The 24818-nt window shown below is 38.3% G+C and overlaps 1 protein-coding gene across 26 annotated transcripts in view; it reads right to left on the bottom strand.

Annotated features, from left to right (window-relative positions):
- The window catches only part of KMT2C (lysine methyltransferase 2C), a 191791-nt gene that overhangs the window by 137547 nt on the left and 29426 nt on the right, over positions 1-24818 (bottom strand). For all 26 annotated transcript variants that reach the window (XM_086865657.1, XM_086865666.1, XM_086865745.1 and 23 more), the window contains one exon: positions 6828-6916. In XM_086865657.1, the coding sequence (XP_086721783.1) occupies positions 6828-6916 (89 nt within the window). The remainder of the gene's footprint in view (positions 1-6827; positions 6917-24818) is intronic.

Below are 24818 nucleotides of genomic sequence, written 5' to 3'. Positions count from 1 at the left end.
AAGTTGTTCATGCCCAAAGCATCCAGGAACAATGAATTCTGTAATTGTGCTAGATGCTGAGTGCAAATGCACCTGCCCTTGTACTCTCTGAACACAACCTGATGTCCCCTAATTTTTGTGTTGCACAACAAAATGAATCACTGTGCCTTGTCCATTTTCTCCAAAGCAATCATCATTTTTTGGACCCTATTACATTCCTCCTCAGTGAAATCACTTCAGATTGAAGCTTTTACCTTAACTGATCCCCACACAGAAGCTATTACTTACTTCTTGTCATACTTGTTGGCCTTTCCTGTACTTTCCCAATTACAGCTCATCCTTTTGGAGAAGGGAAAGCAGAACTGCACGTGGCATTTAACATGCCAAGGATTTATAAAGCAACAGTAAAAAGGGAAAAAAAACTCTTGCTGACGCTTTATTCCGCTTATCCCTTTGCCAGTAATTCCTAGAATTTTTCACTCTTTGACTTATGAAAGCTTCTGCAATTCTCAGAAGAACTGAAGCACTACTTGCCCAGGTAGCAAAAGCTATTTCACAGTGATTTTTGAAAAGCAGGATGGTAATTTTGCCCTGCATGTTCTTTTACATTAACTACTACTGAATTAAGAGTCATCTAATTTTCTACGGTCACTCTTCAATGCCTTTTAAATGGGTACCTCTTTTATTATCTCAAATAAGTTCATTTTACCTACTACGTTCTTCCCCTTTGAACCTGACCCAGAAAAGGTCTAGCAGGATAAGTGTTTGTGGGATTCCAACACCAGCCTGGTTTATACTGTGATTTTAATTCATAGCAGTGGTTTTCTCTTCTATTTCTTTCACCAAACTCAAGAGTCAGACTCAACACAACATTACTATATATTACAATGTAATAAAAATTAAGACAGGTCTCCAGAATTAGCAAGTGGTTCCTGCTCATGGCAGAAGGGATGGAACAAGATGATCTTTGAGGTCCCTTCCAACCCAGCCCATTCTGTGATTCTATAAACTAAAATATACACAGAGCAGCCCTTTTTTCAGTGAAGAGATGAGCCTATAGCACACAAGCACATGCAAGTATTTCAGTGTATTTGACTGGTAATGGCCATGCAGATCTTCCATCACATCACTAATGATGCAGATTTAAACATCAAGGTAATAGAGAAGTGGACAACTCTAGGTCTTAGGAAACTTTTGAAACCTTTTGTAATATGTTTAACAAAGCATAGTTTGATACCAAAACTGCAATAGTGCTATTGAATAAATAAGCAAAATCAAATCAAAAATAAATTGCATTTCTGAAATAACCTCCAGAATGAAACACTCAGTGAGGTTAAAACTGATTTGGAAGTAACAGATTCCACCAGCTCTCAAAACACCTGAGACAGAGATATTTATTGGTCAGAAGGCAAAAAAATCAGATTTTTCTAAATGGCCCATTTTAAGTGTACATGATGATAAATGGTATTATTGAGTAAGCCTGTAATGGTTTAAATGCAAATATCAAGTAACCTCCTCTTTTGTTTGCTTTCCTCATTACAAACGAATTACCAGAATATAAAGCAAAAATAGTAAGATGCTTACAGTAATTACAACAACATGCATCAGTTCTGCTAATTTTTCCAGTGGCTGAGCAGGCAGGAGTCAGCAGCACAGAAAAGAAGAAATTACTCCTTTCTAATGAGTACACAGAATATTAGTTGCCTTAAAAATATTTAAGTGCATTTCTAAGCACGTATTTACCACAGATATATATGGCCAAGTTTAATCTAAAAACAAGCCCTCAGTGGTGTTTATTCTTCCTTTCATTAATTTTCGAAGAGATGGTTGGTAATGATGAGGCCAAAGTATCTGTCTGGATTTTAAAAGTGGATTTTGGTATTAACACACGGCCAAGAGCTTTTGCCATGAGTGCTTGCTCTCAGGTGTTTTACTTTGCTTTAATGAGAGGCTCTACTCAGTATGCTTCATGTAATTGCAAGGGATGCCTATATTTCCTTTAATAAGCAGGATATTGCAGATTTATTTTTCTCTAAAAAAGGGCTTTTCAGGCTGCTTCAAAGCAGATGAGATTCTGAATTAGTCCAAAATTCCCTGGCAACTTCTGCATGAATAACTTTGCTCCACTGAGAAGTGTTTGTTTCTGGTTCTTCAGTGCTTTGTCCAGAGACCAATGAAGCTGGTGAGAGGAAGCTTTATCTTCAGGAAGTTAATGAGAAATCCAACAAGAAATCAACTGGCCAGGCAACGTCACTTGGTCTAATAAAAATATTACTAACAATAACAATAATGTAGATAAGGAACTACTGCTTGATAAAATCATCCAGGCTCTTTTATCTATTATCAACTCTAAAGCCTCTGAACACCATGGGGAGTTGAGGGTCTGGTAGAAAGCACTGCTCTAAGAGCTGGTTGACGTGGTATGGATAGTTAACAGAATAAATACCTGATGGATTTACTAATAATTTCCCAAGAGACTTAGCAGTTCAAATAAACTTATTTCATTGCATTTCTCTCAGATCTGAATCTCAACATTTTTATATAGGAAGAATTACAGACTCTAGAATGAGTTGGCATATTTCACAAGTGCTCTCAAAAAAAGAAAAAAAAAGGAAAAAAAGAAAAAAAAGAGGGGAATAATCAGATAATTAACACACAGAATTTTCAACTTAAATGTAGAGCCAAGAAAATATCAAGTACAGAAACTTGCTGAAACTAACAGAAGATGGGGAAAAGAAGTAGAAGCCAAGTCTTCATTAGTAGCAAAAGGGCTACCAAACCTACAGAAAGCATATCAGGAGCTACTTGGTGTATTATTTCCTTCTTTCGATTAGCAGTTTTAGATCTGCATGTATCCCTGTGCACAAAACCACATGCTTTCCAGAATTTTCTGGTTTGTATTTTTTTGGCCATTAGAAACTCACTCATCAGAAAAAAACTGCTCTTATGTAGAGGAGAAGCACAAGAGGATCCCAGAGGGGAACGCAGCATTTTGCAGCAAACAGTAACTTTACTGATAACCAGAAAGGTGGAAGGTGCTGACAGCTGGAAGGTTTTGACAGGAACAGAGGCACTAGGCACAAACAAAAACATAGGAGGTTCCCTCTGAACATCGGGAAACCCTTTTTTACTGTGAGGGTGCCTGAACACTGACACAGGTTGTCCAGGGCAGGTTGTGGAGCCTCAATCCTTGGAGATAGAAGCTGTCTGGACATGGTACTGGACAGTCAGCTCCAGGTGACCCTGCTGGAGCAGGGGTGCGGAGCACATGATCCCCAGAGATCCCAGCCATCCTTAACCATACTATGATGCTGTGATGCCAAAATGATGGAAGGAATGGGGAACCACAACATCAGCTGGATGGAGAAACACCAGTGCAGTATCACTGGGGGAGCCACAGTGAAGAAAAATGAAGTAGCAGACAGCTGGAAAGACCAATACAAAGCTGAAGAGCAGAACAGACATAAGTGAGGAGCCAAAGGATCAGCAGAAGAGACAGGACTGGTGGGTAAATGAAAGGAGTCTGTCCTGAGATTTACAAGAAGCTGAAAATCTATTGATTCAGTAGAAGCAGTAGTCGACACCCTTTTTTCAGGAAAAAGTTTACTTAGCTCCAAACAGATCTTTTTTCCCAAATTTCCAGAATTTCCTTTCTCCAATTCCAAATCCCTCCTCCTCTCTTTCCGTCCTTAAGAATTCATCTACACCAAAGGGAACTTAGTACTTGGCAGAAAAGGGACAGGGCTCAGGAATCGCTGCAGTTGGCAGGAGAAGCAGCCATACTGAACTGATCAGAGCAGCACACGGCTTATCCTGCTCTGCTTCCAACTCTGCCTCGTTTCACATGTGAGATTAAAGAATTGTGGGAAGGGCAGTAACTTGTTTCCCGAACTGCAATTAAAATGACTGCCTCAGCATTGCAAAAGAGCCCCTTTGGGAAGAATTTTTGCCTTTTTTTTATTTAAACAAACATTTGTGTCAACATGACAAATAGATATAATGTTTGGTACTTGCACACTCCTTGCTTTTTCTCCCCATAGAAGATTTGACAGCTACCAAACATTTCTTTATTTTAGGTGGGATTATATGGGGCATATCCTTTTTAACTCCCTGTGAGGGGAGTTCTTATTCCTACTCCATCGCTCTGTTCTCTAAAAGCAGAGCTCATTATACTGAATATAACATTAATAACATGACCTTCTCTCATTTTATGGAATTTAATAAATAAAACAGAAACAACCTCAAAAACCCAAACTCCCACAGTAAAATAATTCCTGATTATTCTCAACATATGAATCAAACAATGGAAAAGAAGTTAGGCACACATTAATCAAAAATACGTCACAAATCACATGTCAAGAACTTTAGACATTTCAAGTTCTGTAATATTACTATATTGTGTTTTGGTTTGACAACTACTACAGGAAATTGTTGGCAAGACCACTCTTTGCAAGCAAAGAAAACAAAACCCTCTTTTAATTGAAGTAGAAATTACAAAACTAGCATACAAATACCCTTCAATTTAATTAACACAGTTTTAAACAGAACAGAAACTGAGATTATTCCTTCTCCCACACTTTTGTACCAACTCAGGTAAGTGCTTAGAATAAGTTTTAGAAGCAGCAGCCTTTTCAGATAATATGATTAAACCTCTAACATGTCACATGGTGCCCAGCTTTTAAAATAAAGTAATTGTGATTCTGTCTCTACCAAACTGCTCAACAAGATAATGCTCTTTCAAGGCTATTTTGGTTCCCCTGCAAAAATGGGATTTCAGACCTATGTATTTTTATTAGGCATCTTTTCAGTGAGGAATACAATCTGTAAATCCAGCCTGGGCTCAGCACTAAAGTGACGGTGCCTGACTTCCAGCTGCAGACCCAGTGGAGTCTTGGTCCATTGGCATTTCCAGCACAGTGCTCCACTGTCCATACCTTTAGAAATGGCTATCAGCCCCCTGTGACACTCATCATTTTATCTGATGAAAGATAATGGAGAGAGTTATCTATATGCACTCTCAGAGCCTTAAAAATAATTAAGTGTTCCTCTCTCTTCTGAATCAAAAACTGCTCTCAGATTTCTGTTGAGGAACTGTGTTTAAAATAACAAAAGCAAGAAAAAATACAGCTACCACTTAATTCCCTACATAGTAGTGTACCAGTTGTTAAGTTTGACTTTTTTTTTCTTTTTTTAAACATATTTACAATTTATAAAACTTACCACTTTAAGGGGACACTTTCTGTCCCCTTCACCAACTTTGATAAGTCTGCTTCTATCACAGAGGATACAAAGAGTAATCAGCATCATCACAACATAATATAATGATGTAATAACAGAATTACAACTTCCTTTACCCTACTCTGTTTTTCTACACAAAAATACCTGCTCCAACTTTTTTACTTATTTATTAGTTTATTAACTAGTAATTACCTACTTGTAGAAGCTGCAGAAGATCACCCAAGTTCACTACCATCAGCAGTTTTATTTGCAGGGGCAATGGACATAATAAAGCAATGAAACAAACCTTGTATTACGCTTTAATCTAGGCTCCCTCCACATGCCATTAACACTTAAGTTCAACACAAGTTGTGACTATACACTCCTGACACTCCCCAAAGCCTCCAGTCACGAGCACAAAGCGTTCTTAGCATCATTCCACGTCTAGCAAGCAGGAAGCAAGCAACCAGCACACACACAAAGCCCATCCTCAGGAGAACTTCAGCCTCTTCCTCCTGCTCCTACTCTGTGGCTTTCACCACAGCAGCCACACTCCTGCATGGCTCATCAAAAATGCTGCTGCAAAAATGGCTCTTTTCAGGTCCTTGACTTGTTGTCCCTATAAAACTACACTATCCACAGACCCTTGTCTTCATCTTCAAGGATTTCACTACTTTACCCCCTCCACTCAGCAGCTTTGAAAGGAATTGGACAACTCCCTTAACTCAGCTGGCATTTCCATGCCATTTCTGCCCTGATCACCAGCTTCTCTCTGTGCTTCCTTCCACTTTTCTCATTACAAATACAGGACCACCTAATTGAATTTATAAAACCTTAGGTCTGTCTCAATGTATTTTCAAGGCTTATTCCTGTCAAACCAACAAACTTCTGCCAAGTGGCTAAGGCATCATCCTTCCCCATGGGTTTCATCCTTCTGCATTCAGTCCCTGGTTAAAAACAGGCAAATGGCTGCAGACACGTGCCTGGCAAGAAGAAGGTGACAGTTCTTCACCATGGCCTTTATTCATGTGTTCACTCATCTGTTTGTCTCTTTAGGCTCCTGAACTGCCAGAACAGAAATCACAAACTGTTTCAACAGTACTCAGTCCCAAACAATGAGCTCCCTCTGGTAACTGAAGCATTTGGGTACCACCACAACAAATATTTACCAAAGCAGGAACACAGATTTATCCTCTTTCCTAAGCAGCAGCAAGAAGCATTAGCATTTGGTTATCCTGGTTATCCCTTTGGTATATAATCTGCTGTAGTGTGCTGAAGATACAGGTCAATAAGTAGTAGTGTATTTTGGCAGGTATTCCAAAAACAAGCAGCTGCCACTTCAGAGCTTTTATTTTTGTTAGATACAGCCTTGCAAAAGTAGGAAAAGAACCTCTACATATCTATACCACAAAGACATTCCCATTAGACTATTTAAAACTAATAGCTTCAGTAGCTTTAAATTAATACATGTTTAAAGGGTTTAGAGGGTTTTTGCTTTTAAATCTGCCCAAATGCACATCTCATACTACAAAATGAAATAACTATTTCTTGTCTATCAAGTACTGCATAACTAAATGCATTTCTGAGAGAGAAGAAGCACCCAGAGAGCATCAACACTATATTCTCAGTACCTGTTTCCACAGTGTTTTCTGTTTCTGCTGCCTCCAAACCATCCATACTGTCTTCATCCTCCACTGCAGTTTTTCCTCTACTCCGAGGCCTGCAAACATAAGAAGGAAAATCTCTTTTTAGACTGAAAGCATCTGTAAAATTAGGATTTAAATTACTTCATTTTGAAGGATGAATGTCGGCACTTAATAATGTAACATTCAAGTTAACCCATGATTTCAGTCTTGAACAACCTGGAAACTTCCTCCCCTTTTTCCCCATTCTAGGTTTATGTCCCCAGCAAATTACACTTGAATCAGCAGTTGGCCCCTTAAGTTTCTCTGATTCTTCATACAAGAAAAATACAATAATTAACTTTAACTGATCAAACAACAGACTAACTCAGCCAGATTTTGACACAAGCATCCTGTCTGCTCCATGTAATAAGTAACTACAGAGAGGTGAGAGTGAATACTATCCAAAATCTAGGCAGTAGCTACTATAAAATAGAGACTGATCCACGCAGAGCACCCTTGGAAGAAATTTCAATAGAATAATAATGATGCTAAAGCAATGAAACTGAAACACACATTATTTTCAGTGAAACAATATTTTGACACATGAAGTAAAATGTTATGAGAGATGACTAGATGTCATCACATTAAAAAAGTCATCACGTGAGGACAGCCTGTCAAAACTAAAATACCTGGCAGATTTGTTTCAATTTCAACCAAGGTCTGATGGAAAGCAGACAGGTTTGTGCCACAAATTCTAGCCTTTTTTCCCTGCCTAGCTCTTCAGTAACTATCATGGTGGGCTGTTGAGAAGCCGAGGCATCCAGATTCCCAGCTGTTCAGCAGCCCATTTGAAAGGGAGCCAAGAGCTTGGCAACTCGCCTCCCAAATTTTCAGGCTACTTGGCAACCTGCCTGGCATGCTGACGGAAAGCCTGGGAGACCCTGGGAGCTTCTGATTCCAAGTACACAAATTTTGAGCCGTTTGGGGCATCTCAGCAGTTCCAACATCCCAGAGCTCCCAGGCAACCATTCACCCAACCAACATGCCTTGAATCGGGATGCCACGCAGGCCAGCCCACGGGCACCCCGCCTGCCCCCCCAAACAAAACCCCTCCAGTTCCTCTTTCACAGAGGATTCTGAAAGGTTTGGGTTTAGTTCTGCATTGGGGAGAAAAGGTTTTGGGTTTTTTTTGAAGCGATTAAATCATTCCAAAACCAGCACTTCCCGTTTTTGTACAGTCTGTTATACACTTTGGTCCATCCAAACTACTTCCGCAGGACTGGATCTGCTAAATCAGCTACAGGAGAAATGCTATCATGCAATGCCTTTGGTTCTCTTGGATCAAAGAACTGGGCAGAACTGGAACCATCTCTGGAGTCTGAACAGGTTGCTCTCCTGCTAGAAGAGGATTTACTCTCTTGGACTACCCAGAGCAAGACAACCTCTTCAGACTGTGCTGGGACCATTTTAGTCTCTGTGAAGGAGGAGAAGAATTAAAATGAGGCTCAAACCAAAGTCTGAAAACCTCCCACTCAATTTACAAAGGAGCTGGGGGAAAGAAAAAAGCAAGAAGAGATTAAGGACAAGAGGACTTTTCTTGGCATCCCTATAAAATTTTTCAGGATAATGCTGAAAAAACGTGAGCACAGTGGGAACCCTAGGGATTACAAGGTTATCATTCCCCTTGCCTGCTTACCCATAAGCGGTGACAGCACACCCAGAACACACAAAGTAAGTAACAGCCTTCTTAAGAGAGACAGAAGCATCCCCTTCACTTATCTGCCACTTTAAAAGCTCCCAGTGTAAATCCCACGTGTCACAAAAATTGAAAGCAGAATAAACTGCACAGTGATCAGAAGAAACTGTCTTGCACTCCCCTCCCTTCAGCCATGCATCAGCCCATCCAGGAGCAGTGACCAGTGAGCTGGCTGGAATGGGGACACATGTTTTGGAAGTGGGAAGGACATGAACACTGCTGGCAGCAGCATCTGAGATGGTCACACAGGTGGATTCCTTCCATAACAAAGAGCAGGGAATAGAGCAACTGGAATATCACAGCCACTGGGTAGAACAGGGTCTTCCAGCGACACTGAGATACAGCAAGGAAGGCAACACTCCTCTCTAACACTTAGAAAAACAAAACAGGAGGTAAAGAAGCCAAAAGCATTTAAGTATTAAATTTCTTGCAGATCTTCACAGCATCATCCAGTACCCAGTGAAAGGACAGGAATGCAGGTGAGTGAAAACACTTCCCTTGGTGCAGGAATGCTCAAAAGCTTTACAGAACACAATCAGCTAAGGACAGGGATTATTTCTAAATCCTATCCCAATTATTCTTCTACCAACTACCTGTCTGCAATACAAGCCCATACTAAACAAGGATTACTGTGAAATCATAAAACATAAATGACAGTTCTGCTTTTTCATAGGAATCCCTTTTTCAGTATTCCCCAACACAAACCTGGAGGTAAAACTTGCTGGATAGTGGAAGAGGATGATTGTTTATGTTTATTTAATAATTTACAGATGAGTTTAGATTTTCTATTAAACTATAGTTCATGTATTAAACACTAAAGTACCTCACAAAGCCTTTTTAAACATTTTATTTGAACAAGAGCAGTATTCACGCCTTGAACTCCCTGCTGTATTTTATCAACCTATTTAACACCAAGGAAAAGCAGAGGTTTAAATTAATTAAACATAATTGCTTCTTTCAGTAGAAGATATAACCACGTCTGGTGTTTTCTTGCCATTCCCCTCCCACAAATATTCTACAAAAAGTCTTTTTAATGTTGTGCAGGTTTTAAACATAACTGAAAAAACAGTGGAAAACATGGTATCGTTAACTTATTTCTGCTGGTTATATTCATTTCCCAGTGATCAGAAGAGATTTTATAGCCTACAAATTTATGTTTGGCTTAGAGCAAAAAAAAATAGTTCAAGTCACAAAACAGTGAAATATACATTGTACTGACAACTGTAATTTAATGTTTCCACAGCAAATGCCATTTGAGAAGGCCATATAGCATACCTAATCTCTGCAATCAGCATTTGTAATAGGAACGGATTTTTCATGTTATTTGCATTAAGTTTACATATTTCATACATAAAGCTTTTGGCTGGTTTGCATAACACTGCATTTTTCCACTGACAAACCCTGTTAATTTTTTATTTTTTCTCTACTTATTTCCACTTGCCCTTCAACACAGTGGGAAAAGCAGCCTGTACTCTGTTCTTTGCCTGGGACTTGGTTTCTTCTCAAGTTCATCCTTCTGAAGGAGGATGTGAGATGTCAAGAGGGGAGAGAGGGTGTTAGGGGCCAGTTTTTGCTGCCTTGAAGCAATCAGGAACAACAGCCTGTGACTATTTCCCTTTACCCACACGAAGCCAGGCAGTCCAGAACCATAACTGATGTACTGAACACTACAACATCAGTTCTGCTCTAGATCTTGAAGCACAGCCCTGAACTTTCTTACCAGGAGGAGCAACTACATCACCCTTCCACGCAACACTGCAGAGCCCCCAGCAGCTCAGGACGGCAGAACCATTGAACACAGACGAGCCACGTCTCTCACAGCTCACAGCAGACCCAGAACAAAATGTACAGCAGAGCCTGACCAATACACACTCTGCCAGAAAACAATAAATATTAGTCAGTGGGCAGGCAGGGAGCTTGGTACGCGGGCTGAAGTGCTGCCAAGGTCCCTGCCATGGCTTCCTCGCCCGCCTTTTTCCTACAACAGAGTTCAATTTAGAAGAAAAAAAAAAACAAGAGCACGTCTATTTCTGCTCAAAAGAACAGGTCCACTGAGAGAAATACAACTTCTTGAAGTGTTTAAAGACCATTCAGCATTTTACAGAATAATAATCAACACTAAAGACAAAAGTATATTTTTTTATTAAAAAAAGTCCTGTGTATACAGGACTCCAGCTGAATGTAATTACTGTCTATCATAATTTTACTCCTACTTCCATAAAATAGAGTCACTTATCAGAATCCTTTGTGACCTACTCCTAAATTTTTTATCAATTAGCTTTTTTAGTTAATGCCTTTCATTAATCTCCATCTTTAAATATACCATGGTAAACAAAATCTCATAATTCTTCTCTGGGTAAGCAACTAATTAAATTTAGCCCGGAGGGGAAAAAAAACCCCATAAAAACCAATCACAGGGCTCAGCAGAGCATTAGGTACTCCCTCTGCACAGGGGAAAGCCCTGCTGAGGCTGTCTCAAAGCCCTGAGGACTTGGATAACACTGGGAGATCACCAGGCACCTGAGCAGTTTCTGCTGAATGCATGGAGAGCAGCATGGGAGAAAATGGAAGTATTATTCACCTGGCAGTAATGAGATACTGTTTCTTTTCTTCTCTTTTCTGCATAATTGGGTTTTTTTGGTGTTTTGTTTAGTTGTTGGTTGAAAGGTGACAGCAATAGCGCCATAACTGGACAAGTACAATGTAGGTCAAAAGTACATCTTAAATCATCTCATTCTTTCCACAAAGTGATCAGGAATAAGGCCATGGGCCAACATTTCCTGGAACCACATGAAATAACTGACAAAGCTACTATCCTCAGATGCCTGTCACTGCCAGGCCTAGTTTATGATTACCCAGAAGTTATTGCCAGACACCAGTTTCTAAAAGTCTTCCCTAAGTTGCTACCAACAAAATCATGTGACAGCTTGTTCAAGATCATCTATCAAAACTACCATTCTCACCCTGTGCATTTTGTTCCAGGCTTATGAAAACAAGTACATGCAATCCACTCTCAAGAGTTTACCCCTTTTTCCAAAATGCTGAAACCTCTACATCATTCAGAAAAGAAACCATCTTCCTTCGTATGCACTGCAAACCATGGAGGAAACTGATGGTACTAAATATATAAAACAGGGCCAATAACCTTAAAAAGCAGTGTAACATCTGGGATACAGTAACATCCTAAACCAGCACAGATGTCTTGTTAAATGAACATCTGTCCACAGCCTTACGCTGGAAGATGGTACAGGAATGATTTATAAAAAGGTTCAATTAGTGCTGCCATCAGCACGGCTAGTCACAAATTAATGTTCACAGGCACTTTCACAAGTGAAAGCTGTTACCCTCTTTTCAAGAATCTTTTTAACAGGTGTGCAAAAGCCACATGCTCCCACTACACTACTACTGAAGCGTGGAGTCCTAAATACAGCTGTAAAAGTTTAACTGTGCTTAAGTAGAGGCTAAAATACTCAAGGTTCAGCTGGTAGCCCTAAGCAAAAAGAACCACACCACAGTAGGCAAGAATCAGTTCATGGAAATACCTATGAGGAAAAGGAGGGTTTTTTACCCCTCTCTGAACACTACTTTACTCTTTATTACTTCTAAGAGCTGGGAAAATTCTACATCCAGGTCTGGATAAATGAAAAGCACAGCCCTGGAAGCAAGGAAGATGCCACCTAGCTAGAATTAACTTCAACAGCCTTAAACATTAACAAACCTAAAACAGGAAACTCCCTCTTATATTGACTCCAGCTTCAAACCGATTCTGATTTAAAAGATTCTTAAAAGGATTTTTTAATTGGGCAACCAGTAACATGTGAAAATGTTTTCTGCCTTTGTCCTCACTCTCCCCAGTGTTTTCTTTAGTATATGGTAAAAAAAAATGCAACATGTAGCTTCTTCCTATTTACTCTTATGTTATATATGTATATACTGAAGGCTGAGGGACCCTGATGCATGGGAAAGATGTACAACAGAAACATGACATGTGAAAGGTGACAAGAAGTTAACCGTTTACTAATAGAGAGAAGTGAAAACTTTCTTGTTTAACATCTGCTGAACCAGACTTCAACTAAAATCTCACTGAACTTGCACAACCTTTCATTTCATTACTAAGACATCTCAAAAATACATTTAATATTGCCTGTTAGTCTCCTGGTATAATCAAAGACAAGTGTGTTTCTTACCACTTTTAATTTATAAACCATAATAATCTTTTAATAAAATACTACATCAAAGAGAAGTGACCCAGATTACATTTAAAACCAAAACATTGCAACTTCCCATCTTACACCTCCTCTAACCAGTAACGATCTAAAAAACATTATTCAGTCACTCAGCGTTATTCCTTTACTCAGGCTGAAACATCTTCAGAGCTGAAACTTTTTCACATCTATATTTTATGCAGTTACAACTGAGAGCAATAAACACCTGAAAAAGAAAATAAATATAGCCTTTGAGATCAGGGATGTCTGAGAAAAAGCGTAAAAAGAACCTACCTCTGCCAGACAATTCTTAAATTAAGCTTAACTCTTCCAGTACTCCCCTGTGACAGGGAGATTCGTCAAAGATTTCCTACACTGCCCAAAGAAATGCAAATACAATTCTTTTTAAGATTATTTGTACTGAATATCATAGATGCATCTTTGCTTTCATTCTAGAGTACAGTCACTGTTGACATAAAGTAAACAAATGCAAAGGAAACCCACTGGTAAATGCAGAACTCTTGAGGAAACAAGGCTGTCCTGAGAGGCTGGGAGTGAAGTATCAAAATGAGTCTGCATTGCCTAGCTCTTGCCAGTTAAAAGCCAAATAAATTAGTACTTTTGAGCAAATGTGAAGTTTGGTTCTCTGTATTTTTGACCTCAATTGTCCTCACATATATACCCGTACTGTGGAGGTTCTCAGGATCACATTGGTGCAAAATTACTTTCCATGGGAGACTGAGAAAAGGCAAATAGGATGTGCTGCCTGCAGGCACTCATCAGAGGACTGTCTACCCAAATCAAAGAGCATTAGGAATGTCATCCCACGGTTGAAAAATTTTAATCTCAACTCAGTTTTGCGAAAGGCCCCCACTACCAGGAGAGGCTGAAACTGCACTGTCTGGACAAAGCCACCATATTCAGTATTTTCTCTGTTCATCCCTGATGTTATTTACAGTTGTTCAGTTTGAGTCTGGAACTGCTCTTCTAAGAGATAAAGCTGATGGAGATTATCATAGCTGAAACAGAGCTTTACTGACAATATCAAGACCATGAAGTCTTCTTCCCAACTTGTTACCTATTTGAGAACATCCTCAGTGGGTTGGCAAGAGACAGAGGGTCACACCAGCCAAAGATCAAACCAGGAAGATTCAGTATCACTGATTACCAGTTCATTAACAGCTGCAGGTACATCAAATAATACATTTTTCACATAAGCCCATAAAATACCCATGAAGTTATAGCTCTGCTACAACCAGTTATGGCCTGAGACACTGACAATAAGCCTACTACACTGCAAGGACTTCTGCACACCTTTTTGTCATAATATTAGATGAGAAAATCTGAGTTGGATGTTCAAAGTATGAAGCCAGGCTGCCTGATCTACATGTATGGACTTGGAGATTTGGAGACAGTTCCAGTAAAAGAGTGAGAAATCATATAAAAGGCTTTCAGATCTTTCAGCTTTCTTTTTTACTTTTCAAACTGACTGCTTAGACATCTATAAATTCTGTTAAGTGAAAATTGCTTTCAGTCAACTATCTGTCACATTAACCCAGCAATGCACAGCATCAGAAACTGGTACAGGTTCTTCTTTCTCAAGAACCACATTCCAACTGCTAAGTGGCCTCGTTTGTAGTTTTAGTTCTATAATACAAAACATTTTACGTGCAGAGCTGAACGATCACACACTTCTCAGAAAAAACTGCAAAATAAAATTTCAGATGCAATTACAACACATTATCTATCTATGGGTTTGCACAAACTACACCCTTTCTATATTTCTGTATTTGTTACCAATGCACTTGGCCATATTCTCTAACATAATCATGCAAAACAACATACCAGACTTGCAGGACTTGTAATATTTTTTAAAACCTTTTCTAGAATCAAATTAAGACAATTTTTTGGGAGCACCAAGAGCTACCAAGAAGAGGCACCTGCAAGTTTCCAATCCCAGCAAGTTGTTTATGTACCTGGCTCCAGATTTGATAATGGCTCTGCTTCTGTAACTCCCCTAGACAACAGTTAGTGTGAAACTCTTTGGTAAATTTGCTAAATAATGTTTAGCAAGTCCACTGACTGTTTTCACATATTCTCTTTTGATAGACAAAGAGAACGAAATGGCATCATGAACTGGCACTGCCAAGAGCACAAATTTCTAACCTCTGCAAGACTTTCATGTGCGACAAATTCAACCTGCACCATTCAACACTTCTCTTGTCCACACTCTTCTAAGTAAACAAAATTGCACCAAAATATGCTATTGCACCCAACACTGCATTTTCCTGACAGGAAGAGTAAGCATCCACTTTGATCTGAACACAAGATTTGTTTCTCCATGACGACGGGCTATGCCAAGTTCTAACTCCTCCAATCTTGTGAACAGCCATGGTGCCCAGAATTTTTTACCCACATCAGCACCAAGCTTGTGTCTTTTTTAAGAATTATCCAGCTCCTTGTTCTTTCACATGCTGCAGGCAGGGTTTGCCTGCTACTCTCTTTTGAATAAAGGTGGCAACACAATGGTAAGGGCTGTAATTCCCATGTCTGGTGATTTCAAGATCCTGTACATAAAATTCAGCGGATCTGAGTCATCACGCATGAGAAACAGCTGCCAAGTACTTGGAACTTGGTAGAAGTTTTGGTCTCTGTGAACAGATTTTTGTAATTTTAGCACCATTAATTAGAAGTCATTTTCAGAGACTTCCTTTTGGAACTTTGCAGTCTGACAGTCTTATCACAGGAACATCATGAAGATTCTTGCAAAGTGCATTTGTTTCCTTAAGTTAAATATCCTTGCTGGATATATTTAGGTGCCAGGTGAAGGCCGTACTCTCTGTCACTCAGCCACACACAGTGCAGGTGTACAAACAATCCAATAATCTAATACTAAAGTTTTTACTCAGAGAAGTGTTTTTAAACCCATCAAGTGCAGTCTGCATACACTGATTATACAGGGTTTTAACCACTGCTTTTACTCATCATTAATTCAACTCGGACACTCAAAAAAGGATGCAAATATTCAATTATTTTATGTTTTACATAAACTAACCTCCACTCACAAGACATCATTTTGAGATGTTTCCAGATCTTGCATCTATCAAAATGCATCAGTCAGCTCATAATATCTCATGCTTTCTCATCACATAAAGCTCACAATCTTTTGTCTCAAGTCACTTTCGCTAATGTCTTCAGACTTCATAGCAAACACAAGTCTTCTTGTAGATTACATGGAAAATAACTCCATTCTTTCTTGGTTTTGAACTGGTCCTGATGCCACTAATACAACAGAAAAGCCCAACACATTTCTCTCTCTCAGGTATGTGTTACAGAATTTCCTGAGAAAGGCATCTGTCCACCAGCTTCACCTGAAATTATGTTTCATAAAGCAAAGAAGAACCTATGGGAAACAATTTCAGTGTATTTGATCTTAAACAAGCATTTAAGCTTCAGCTAGAAGGATCAGGACATGAAAGGAAGGGCAGTACCCAAAGAGCTATAAATAACTTGCTTTTATACAAGATGCTGGCCTAGAATACATTAGATAGAATTTTCTTTATAATACTCAAATTAATTGATGGCATGTAAGAAAAGTAGTTCTTGCATGTCAACCACAGTTTGTCATTATCCATCTAAAATGGATTTAGACAAGAAAAAAAACACAACAGAAATGAATGTCATATCACCACGTATCTTTTCCATCTGTTAGCACCCTTAGTGCTCCTTATAAAGAAATGCATTTTTATTTCAGATAATGTCAACAAGTATTATGAAATATTTCTTTTTCAATAGAACTGCTAAACCTAGGAAAGCCAAAGGAAAAAAACACAAGATCTGCTCACTAATTAAAAATCCATTAAAACTTAGTCAGAAGGCTTGGAAAACCTCAGAAGAGTAAAAATAGGTCTAAGAAGAAAATGGGCAATGGAATCAGATGGGTGTCAGTGTATATTTATAATTCACATGAATTGTTTTTCTTTTAACAAAATTGTTTTCAAACTAGATGTAAATCCTAAGAGCCAGATCATGAAAACTATTTTTATACCAGAGTAAATAAAAGTCTGGAAATACTATTGTGAAATATAAACAACAAGTAGCATAATAAGCAACACTCCATAGCACAGGCACAAGTAATACAGATCTTCAAACATGTCTAAAAGCTTCTGTATAAACAGGCATATCAATCTCTAGGGGTGTTGATGAGGTAGAAATTCTAAGTTTTTTGTTAGAAATTCTACTAACAATAATGTGCCTAAACCTTTTTTTCATCCCTGAAGAAGAGTCTTCTAACCTAGAGACATAAATTTGCCTTCTGACAATTACAGATAGCTTACATATAGCTCCAAGTAATTACAATAAAAAACTTTTAAACTTCTGTTCCAAGGACTGTTAAATTACCATTATTATTTGGGACAATGATCACTGCTGTTCACTAACATTCTCAAAAATTTCACCTATTTTTATTCAAGACCACTACCAGTTATACCAAGTTGCTTTGTATATTTTTTTCTCCATCCTTTAATATTGAATATATGAATTAATGTTATTTTTAAAATTATTTGGAGGGATTAATTCCTTTTATTCAAGTCTCAGTTCCTTGTTTCTTTAGTATGCTCTGAAAGAAACCCTTTTAAAAAGTGAAGTTAATAAAAAGATGGGCTTCCCAGCACCTGATGCTAGAGTAGTTCTTCTACAGCACCTTCACACTCCCACTTTCCTCAGCCTGAGAAGGGATCAGACTGTGTCAGAACTGCCAGCACGAGAGTGATCTACTGCTCAGCCTACGTCATACGATACAGGTCAGAGTTATAAACAAAATTGTCTCTGTGTCACATGAGAGGGGCACGTCCCCAGCCAACCCTGCTGGAGCAACTACTACAATGGAAGTCATCCAAGAGGACCAGCTGATACCTCCAGGTCAAGTTCCTTTGAGGCCACCATGCAAGGACATAAGCTGCAAACTCATTCCCTTTACTGCCCTGCAACTTGCACAGGGTCCTCAAGGTCTGCAACTTCTCTCCAGTTCCACAAATATACTCAGTTTAAACATTAAAACGTGTTTTTTTTAATGTAATAGGAAACTAATTCTTGAAATCTATGTTCACTGTGAAGAAAACCACTAAAATGTTCAAGATTCAAACATGCAGACCTGGTGACATAAAAATTATTCTAAGCTGAATTAACACTGACTGAATTTATACCCAGCAAAAGAGATAGTTTTCATCCACACCAGTTCCATTCATTCATTAGAGGTTCACGAAGCAGTCAGGGAGAAGAGTAGTGAGAGGAAAGAGTTACTGGAGAAGAAGGAGAGAGAATAAAGCAAGTGGAGCTTCTTTTAGTGACAGAGCAAGTAATTCTGTCTAAAAGGATTTGGAAATCATAATCTGAATCCCTCTACCTCCTAACTTTTTTTTTTTTCCTGCAAACCACCAGAAAAAAAGTAATGAAGAGAATCAGAAATGATATTGCAGCTGATTTATAATGGGACTATTTGTATATTTACCTAATCTTTTCTGAGCATAGACCTTCTGGAATGACAGCTTCTTAGATATTTATACTTTTATTTCAGCTTGCTTTTTACATATACACATATGCTTCTAATTAACATTTACAGCATGGAAATTCAGTTCTACTCACCAGACCACACCACACAGCCTTAAAAATTATCTTAATCAAACGTTTCAGATGTACTTTCAGGTATAAAAAGCTGGCAGAGCAGCTCTGAAAGAGAACTGGCAACCACTTTGTGAAGATGACAAAGACAGGGAAGCACATATGTGTAACTTAATGACCCTAAAGCTACTCATATTTATCCAAATACTACCTTGGTGTCGCCACAGGACAGAGCAGTTCCTAGCTCACAGCCACACAAATTTCAGTATTAAAATAATTATTTTTTTCTTAAGAGTATTCTGAATAATTTTTTTTGCAGTATTTTTGCACACTGAAATTTCTCTTGAAGTACCTGAAAGCCTTTATGCTAATAAAAGAACTACAACTGAGGTACGCCTTGCCCTCGGAACCTTAGAAACCATTTGTCTTTTGCAATCAATGTATTAAAGATAACGTTTGAAAAGAATCTTCAACCACAAAGGTGCTCAACATTCATTACACCATCCTGGAAAAGCTGCTACAGAGAGTGCTATCAGAACAGAAGTCTGACTGCTCACGGATTCACTGGACACAATGCCAGAATCATTATCCATGCGAGCCCAATATCCATAACTATCACTCAATAATCGTAATTGATTGAAGCCCGTCTTTCAGAAAGCCACTCACTTTGCCATTCCCTTTGTCATTCATTCCTCCTTCTGAATTCATGCTCATTTCCTTTGTGAACTTCTCTGGTTTCAGCTTTCAACCACTGGTTCTTGTACTTTTTCCTCTTACATTAGGGATCTCTTAAGAACTCTGTATTTTCTCTGCCAGAGATATTTACCGTTCTCTAACTACTACTTGTTTTTAGGGTTTAAATCTCCCACCCCATAACCAAACAGACTGAGCACCTCTACCTTCCTCTCCCAAAGCAATTTTCTCCAAGCTTTCTACAATCTCTGGTCCGTTTCATGACTTCTTGCCAGTATTTCGGTCTTTCAGCTGTGGATATCTGAATCACATTGAAATGGCAGCAGCAAATCTCACAATCTCTATGATAAACAGAGCTTCAGTGCACAGCCACAAACATCCCACACTTTAAATCTCCTGCCAGCAATGCTCCTTTCTGGACTGCAGCCCCATCCCTACATCTCTACATGGCAACACCATCCCCTCTTCTTATTCTGAAGAGCATTTTGCTTAACTGCTCTTCTGCCTCTTCCCTGTGCTCATCCATGTCATTCCATATACAGATTTCAACAGCAGTAATTGTTATTAATATTGACTAATACCAGACTTCACTGCTGGAGGACCACCCAAAACACCCAAAGCAAAGCAGTGACAGTTCCCAAAGAAAACAAAGTGCTTGGTCAGCCAATCCTTAAACCAATTACTGCAGGCTTTATTCCACTGAATAATTCAAACAAATAGTTTTAATCAGAGTATAAAACACTGTTAAGCCCAGCACCTTTAAAGAAATCCATTTACATTACATCTTCATAGAAAATGATGGATAAAGGACCACATCAGATGACCTAGTATCTCCATCAAAGGAAACTTGTAAAACTCACAAAGTGGATAAAAGGCTGAAAAGGGAAAGAATAAAAAAAGAAGCCCACCAAACCTAAGAGTTCCTGTTTCTAAAGAATGCAGCGAATATATATTAATATGTAAAACAATAAGTATCCATATCTGTCCAAAAGTCATGTCTTCCACATTTGTCATCATTTCAGTGGGAACCATAGGATTTCACTATCTCACAGAAGTGAGCACTATGTATTTCAATATACTTGGTAGCATAATAAAATATTCTACTGAAATTACGAGATTTAAAAAACAATTACTTTATTGCTTCTTACAACTTTTTCACTGTAAAATTCAACTCCAAGGTAGTAATTGGCAGGGACAAAATTATGTAGCAATTAGGGCATGACAGCAAAAGCAAACAAGAACTGAAAATGGGTTCGACACTTCTGGTAACAAGCAGGTAATTATCACAGCAGCTTGAAAGGGGCATAATCAACCAAACTGACATCATCCCTCCCACATAATAAAATGTGAAATCCCTTTACGTGCAGTGTAGCTCTTACACACAGCTGGTAAATGCTGCTAGTCTAGTCTCGATGTTTGTGTCTGCAGAGCAGCTGAGGTTACATTTGGGATGGTTAAAGACGAATAATTTTATTTATTCATTATTTATTTAGGATGGTAATACCTATTACATGTTTTCATCCACTGTGGCCTACAGATATTATCACTAGAAAACGCTATTTTATAAAACTGCCCTCTCTCTTCTGAGTATAACTTTGTTTTCAAAGTTCCTAAGAAAGAGAAAAAAAATCTCTGCCTACCATTATATTTCCACCACCATCTAGAAGACAAAACAAGTTTAATATTTTTAACAGAAAACTAGAAAGTTGCTATTTTTAAACATGCTTCATTCTTAACTACTGTATTTTAGCAGCAACACTTTTTCCCTCACAATGGGTTTGCTTAAACTCAGCTGTGAACATTAAATGTTGTCTCAAAGCAGCACTGTGCTGTGGACATGCCCCTTACCTCAACACGGTCTAATAGCAAAATAAACAGTAATGTATTCATCTTTATCATATATTTGATGTAATTAAAATACAATTTAAAGGTAGTATTCAATTCATTCATTTCTCAGCTGTGCCCTTTCAGCACTATTTTACTGCCAGATTCTCACTCTCATCAGCAGCAGCCCCGACTGACTCAATCAATGGTGGTTGTTTCAGAGCAGGCTGGGGGGAACCTCTTTCTCCCCTGTTTTCTATATCCCTAACCTGTGTTCTTCTCCATTTTCTCTCTCTTGGTGTTGACAAATCCATTTACCTCCACGTTGTCTGTCAATACCATTAACTCGCTGCTCCCACCTTTTTCCAGCTCATTAACAGCAAGGCCGAACTCAACACTAATCCTAAACTTAACTATTTCCACACAGCTCCCCCACCTTTTGGATGGGTTTTGTTCCTTGTTTCTTGGATACAAGCAATTTCAAACACACTGGAATTGCAGCTCAATTTGTATTGATTTTTCATGACAAATTTCCACAAAACATTTACAGAATATCTGCACCTATCATTTTGTAAACTGTGCTGCAAGTACTGTAAGTAAAATGAATTATTAACCCTTATTTTCTCATCTTTAAAAGTTCAGCACTAACACATCACAACATTAATTCTTTAGACAGCTGTTAAGCGTCCTACTTTTTATCATTTATTTTGTTATATTTAGACTTTTTTCCACAAAATTCTCAAGAAGATAACACAAAGCAGTCTTCCTGGATCTCAGCTTCTGTAAAATATTGGGGCAGTTTTAAGTATTCCTTGTAAAAATTAAATTTCATGAGTGTGCAGCCTAAACATGGCATGCCTTGACTTGTGGAAGGTTTGATTTACTGACAAGTAAAGCAGATGTGGGCACAACAGGAGATATTTAATTGCTGACTATATGATACTGACATGATGATGATGCTAATACTATACCAAACCTCGTCTTTTTTCCTCCATATCTGAGCCATTTTAAATCTCCAATTATTTAAATGGGTTAAAATTGTTCAAGATGGGTATTTAAACGGGTTAAAATTGTTGAAGACGTATTAAAATGTATTATCAAGAATTCTCTAAACTAGAATAAAGTGATAAAAGCACAAGTTTATAAATTTAAAACTATACCACAGCAAAAGGAAACACTGACCTCAAAGCTAGAAAGGATAAAGACTAAATAAATAATTTTAAAAGTTATTTGTAAACTAACTGCCATTAATAAGGCCCACTCCTTTTAAAAGCAAAGCTTCTCTGAACAGAGGGGATTTTACTATGACAATATGAAGAAGAGTTTTACAAGGAAACCTAGCGTGGGTCAAAGCAGAACTGACAGGACTGGGACGAGAGTCAGACATTCACCTGAAGGAACAGGTAAGCTGCACGTACCCTTTCCCAAGGGAGGTCACTGCCAGGAGATCCCAGCCTGGATCTCCACGCAGGGATCTCAGCACTGCCCTGGCAGAGCAACAGGGCTGAGCAGCTGCAAGAAAAGCAACTGCCCAAGTCACTGCTGCCAGCAGAACAGATCTCTGCGACCGTGGCCTTAAACGCCCTGGAAATATAAAACTAACTAGAAAGTTTCCATTACCAACAAAACAACGGGCAGGTAAATTACCAAGGAACAGGTACTCAGAAATGATGAGGTGGGAATCCTTCAGTAACCTTCACCACCTTCTCCTCCCCACTTACCCTTCTTGTTTCAGTGAGAGATCACACCAAAAATGCCCTTTTACTGAAAGCTTAAAGCTACAGCAGCAGCCAGGAGCCACAGCATCAATCATACTGGATAGGATATTCTATGATGCTTTAATTCTAAAGACTTGGGGACTCACAGAAATTCCAGGCCCAGTAAGCTCCAGAACAAGCACATAAAGGCATCTGATAAGGGGACAAATACTGGTTTTCTTCTTTGCATCTGGATCCTACAATAAAAGGTAACGTTTGTTTCAGGGTCCCTAAGGGAAACTTTCTTCATCTAAACAGCTGGAAATAATGTTTTGTTGGAAAAAATACAGTATTTTGAAGTAGAGATCCTTCCAAGAAAAGCTCTGAGAAGATGCCAGGAAAACAAAGTTAATAAAAAAAATAAAAAAAAAATTACCTTCTCTATATACAGACACACCCCAACACCTTATTTTCTTACAGCCAATTCTACATCCCAATCTACAGGTATGTTGAGGGTTTCTTTCTTCCAAAAAAGAGATCAGAAGTTGAGGTTTAGCTTCCATTGGAAAATAAAAACAAACATGGGCTTGAGACTCATTAGACACACCCCAAATTAGCACACCCCAACATTTAATTTATTGCAGAATAACACTGAGTTGGTAATGCACAGAGTAAGAACTTCACCTTAAAAAAATAACCATAACAACACTGACAAAGTGTTCTGCCATTAAACAGAATCTCTTAGCAATGCCACTGAACTCATAGCTAAGCTTAATACAAAATATCAACAAATATAAACTTCATTAGGACAGTACACTTCTGTTATTCCAAGTCAAATGCAAGCCTTTTTAAATGATTAGCCTTGGATGTGCACATTAAAATAAAAATATATGAGTCTGAGAGCCTGACTCAAAACCATCACACCTGCACATGCAGGGCTGACTAATTAACCTGTGTAGTTCATCAAGGACCATCTGAAAGCCCTTTGGATTTTATGCATTTTGTTATCAGCATAGTTCAGAACATTTGGATGAAAAGCTTATGTAATTTTAAACTATTATGAAAGGGTTTTTTTCATGAAACCCTACAAATTTTGATGACTTCTTTATAAATTCTTCCTCTGAAGAAGAATTGTGTTCTTTCAAGTTTCCTTGGCCATAGATTTTATACTTGGGTTCACTCAAATCATAAAAATTAAAACTGCTAAACTTACTAGCTAATAAATATACCATCTAGCTATAAATACACCATCACTACAACAAACAAACAAAGAATCAATCAATTTGATTTTTAAAATTAATGACAGCACATCTTAGAAAACATACTGCTGAAGAATGAATGGCAGGGGGAAAAGAATCTCTGAAAAATGTCATCCACTCCTAAATATCTCAGCTAAAATTTGCTACCCTATTGCACCAGCTGCAAAATTCCACCTCTGCTGCCTTGGAAGACTACAGAAACCAGGTTTCACACCATCAGCAATATCATGGGCCAAATGCAATGGTGGTCTGACACGTTGCTCACCAACACCTCAGTAAGAAAGGTTTTCTTTTTGTCAAGGAGTTTGTCTGAACGAGTACAGCAACTACTGATGTTCTTAACACACATGAGGAAAAAACTCCGGAAGATTTTCATTTCAAAGAGACATAACAAAAATTACACCAAGGCCAACCAGTTCTTCAATGTGACAAATGTATCAGAAGAAAATGTACTTAAAATAAATGTGACTCAGATAAGCAGCTACTATCAGTTTACTACAGGTACCCTATTTGAATAAAGCAAAGTCAGTTAACAGTATTGTCCCACAATCAGATTTTTAATACTTGCATTAAAGCTAAGGAAAATAGTAAAGCTCCTATTATGTGCTTTTAGAAACAAATTTATAATAGAAGTATGTCTGAAGCTGCATCTTAAGGGAAAAAATAACAGCCAACAAAGTATTTAGAATTTTCCATACTATTATTCAGGAAGATCTAAGAATACCAAAATATTTTTAAAACAATAAGAAAAAGTAAAGGTTTAAGCCACATTAGAAAACTCCCCCTAAAGCTTACAGTTATTGCAGTACTTCTTAAGGCAGAGTTTCATGACAAAAATACTCGTTTTGTGCGGCAGAGACACACAAAAGGATTCTTCAGGATGCCAAACACTTTCAGAACTCTCCAGTGATGACTCATCCTGTTATGTATACAAAGCTTTCATT

This window comes from Cyanistes caeruleus, chromosome 1 (assembly GCF_971803275.1).
Source record: "Cyanistes caeruleus chromosome 1, bCyaCae1.hap1.1, whole genome shotgun sequence".
Lineage (NCBI taxonomy): Eukaryota > Metazoa > Chordata > Aves > Passeriformes > Paridae > Cyanistes > Cyanistes caeruleus.
The sequence above is the reverse complement of the archived record's forward strand: the minus strand, read 5'-3'. Positions and strand labels throughout refer to the sequence as shown.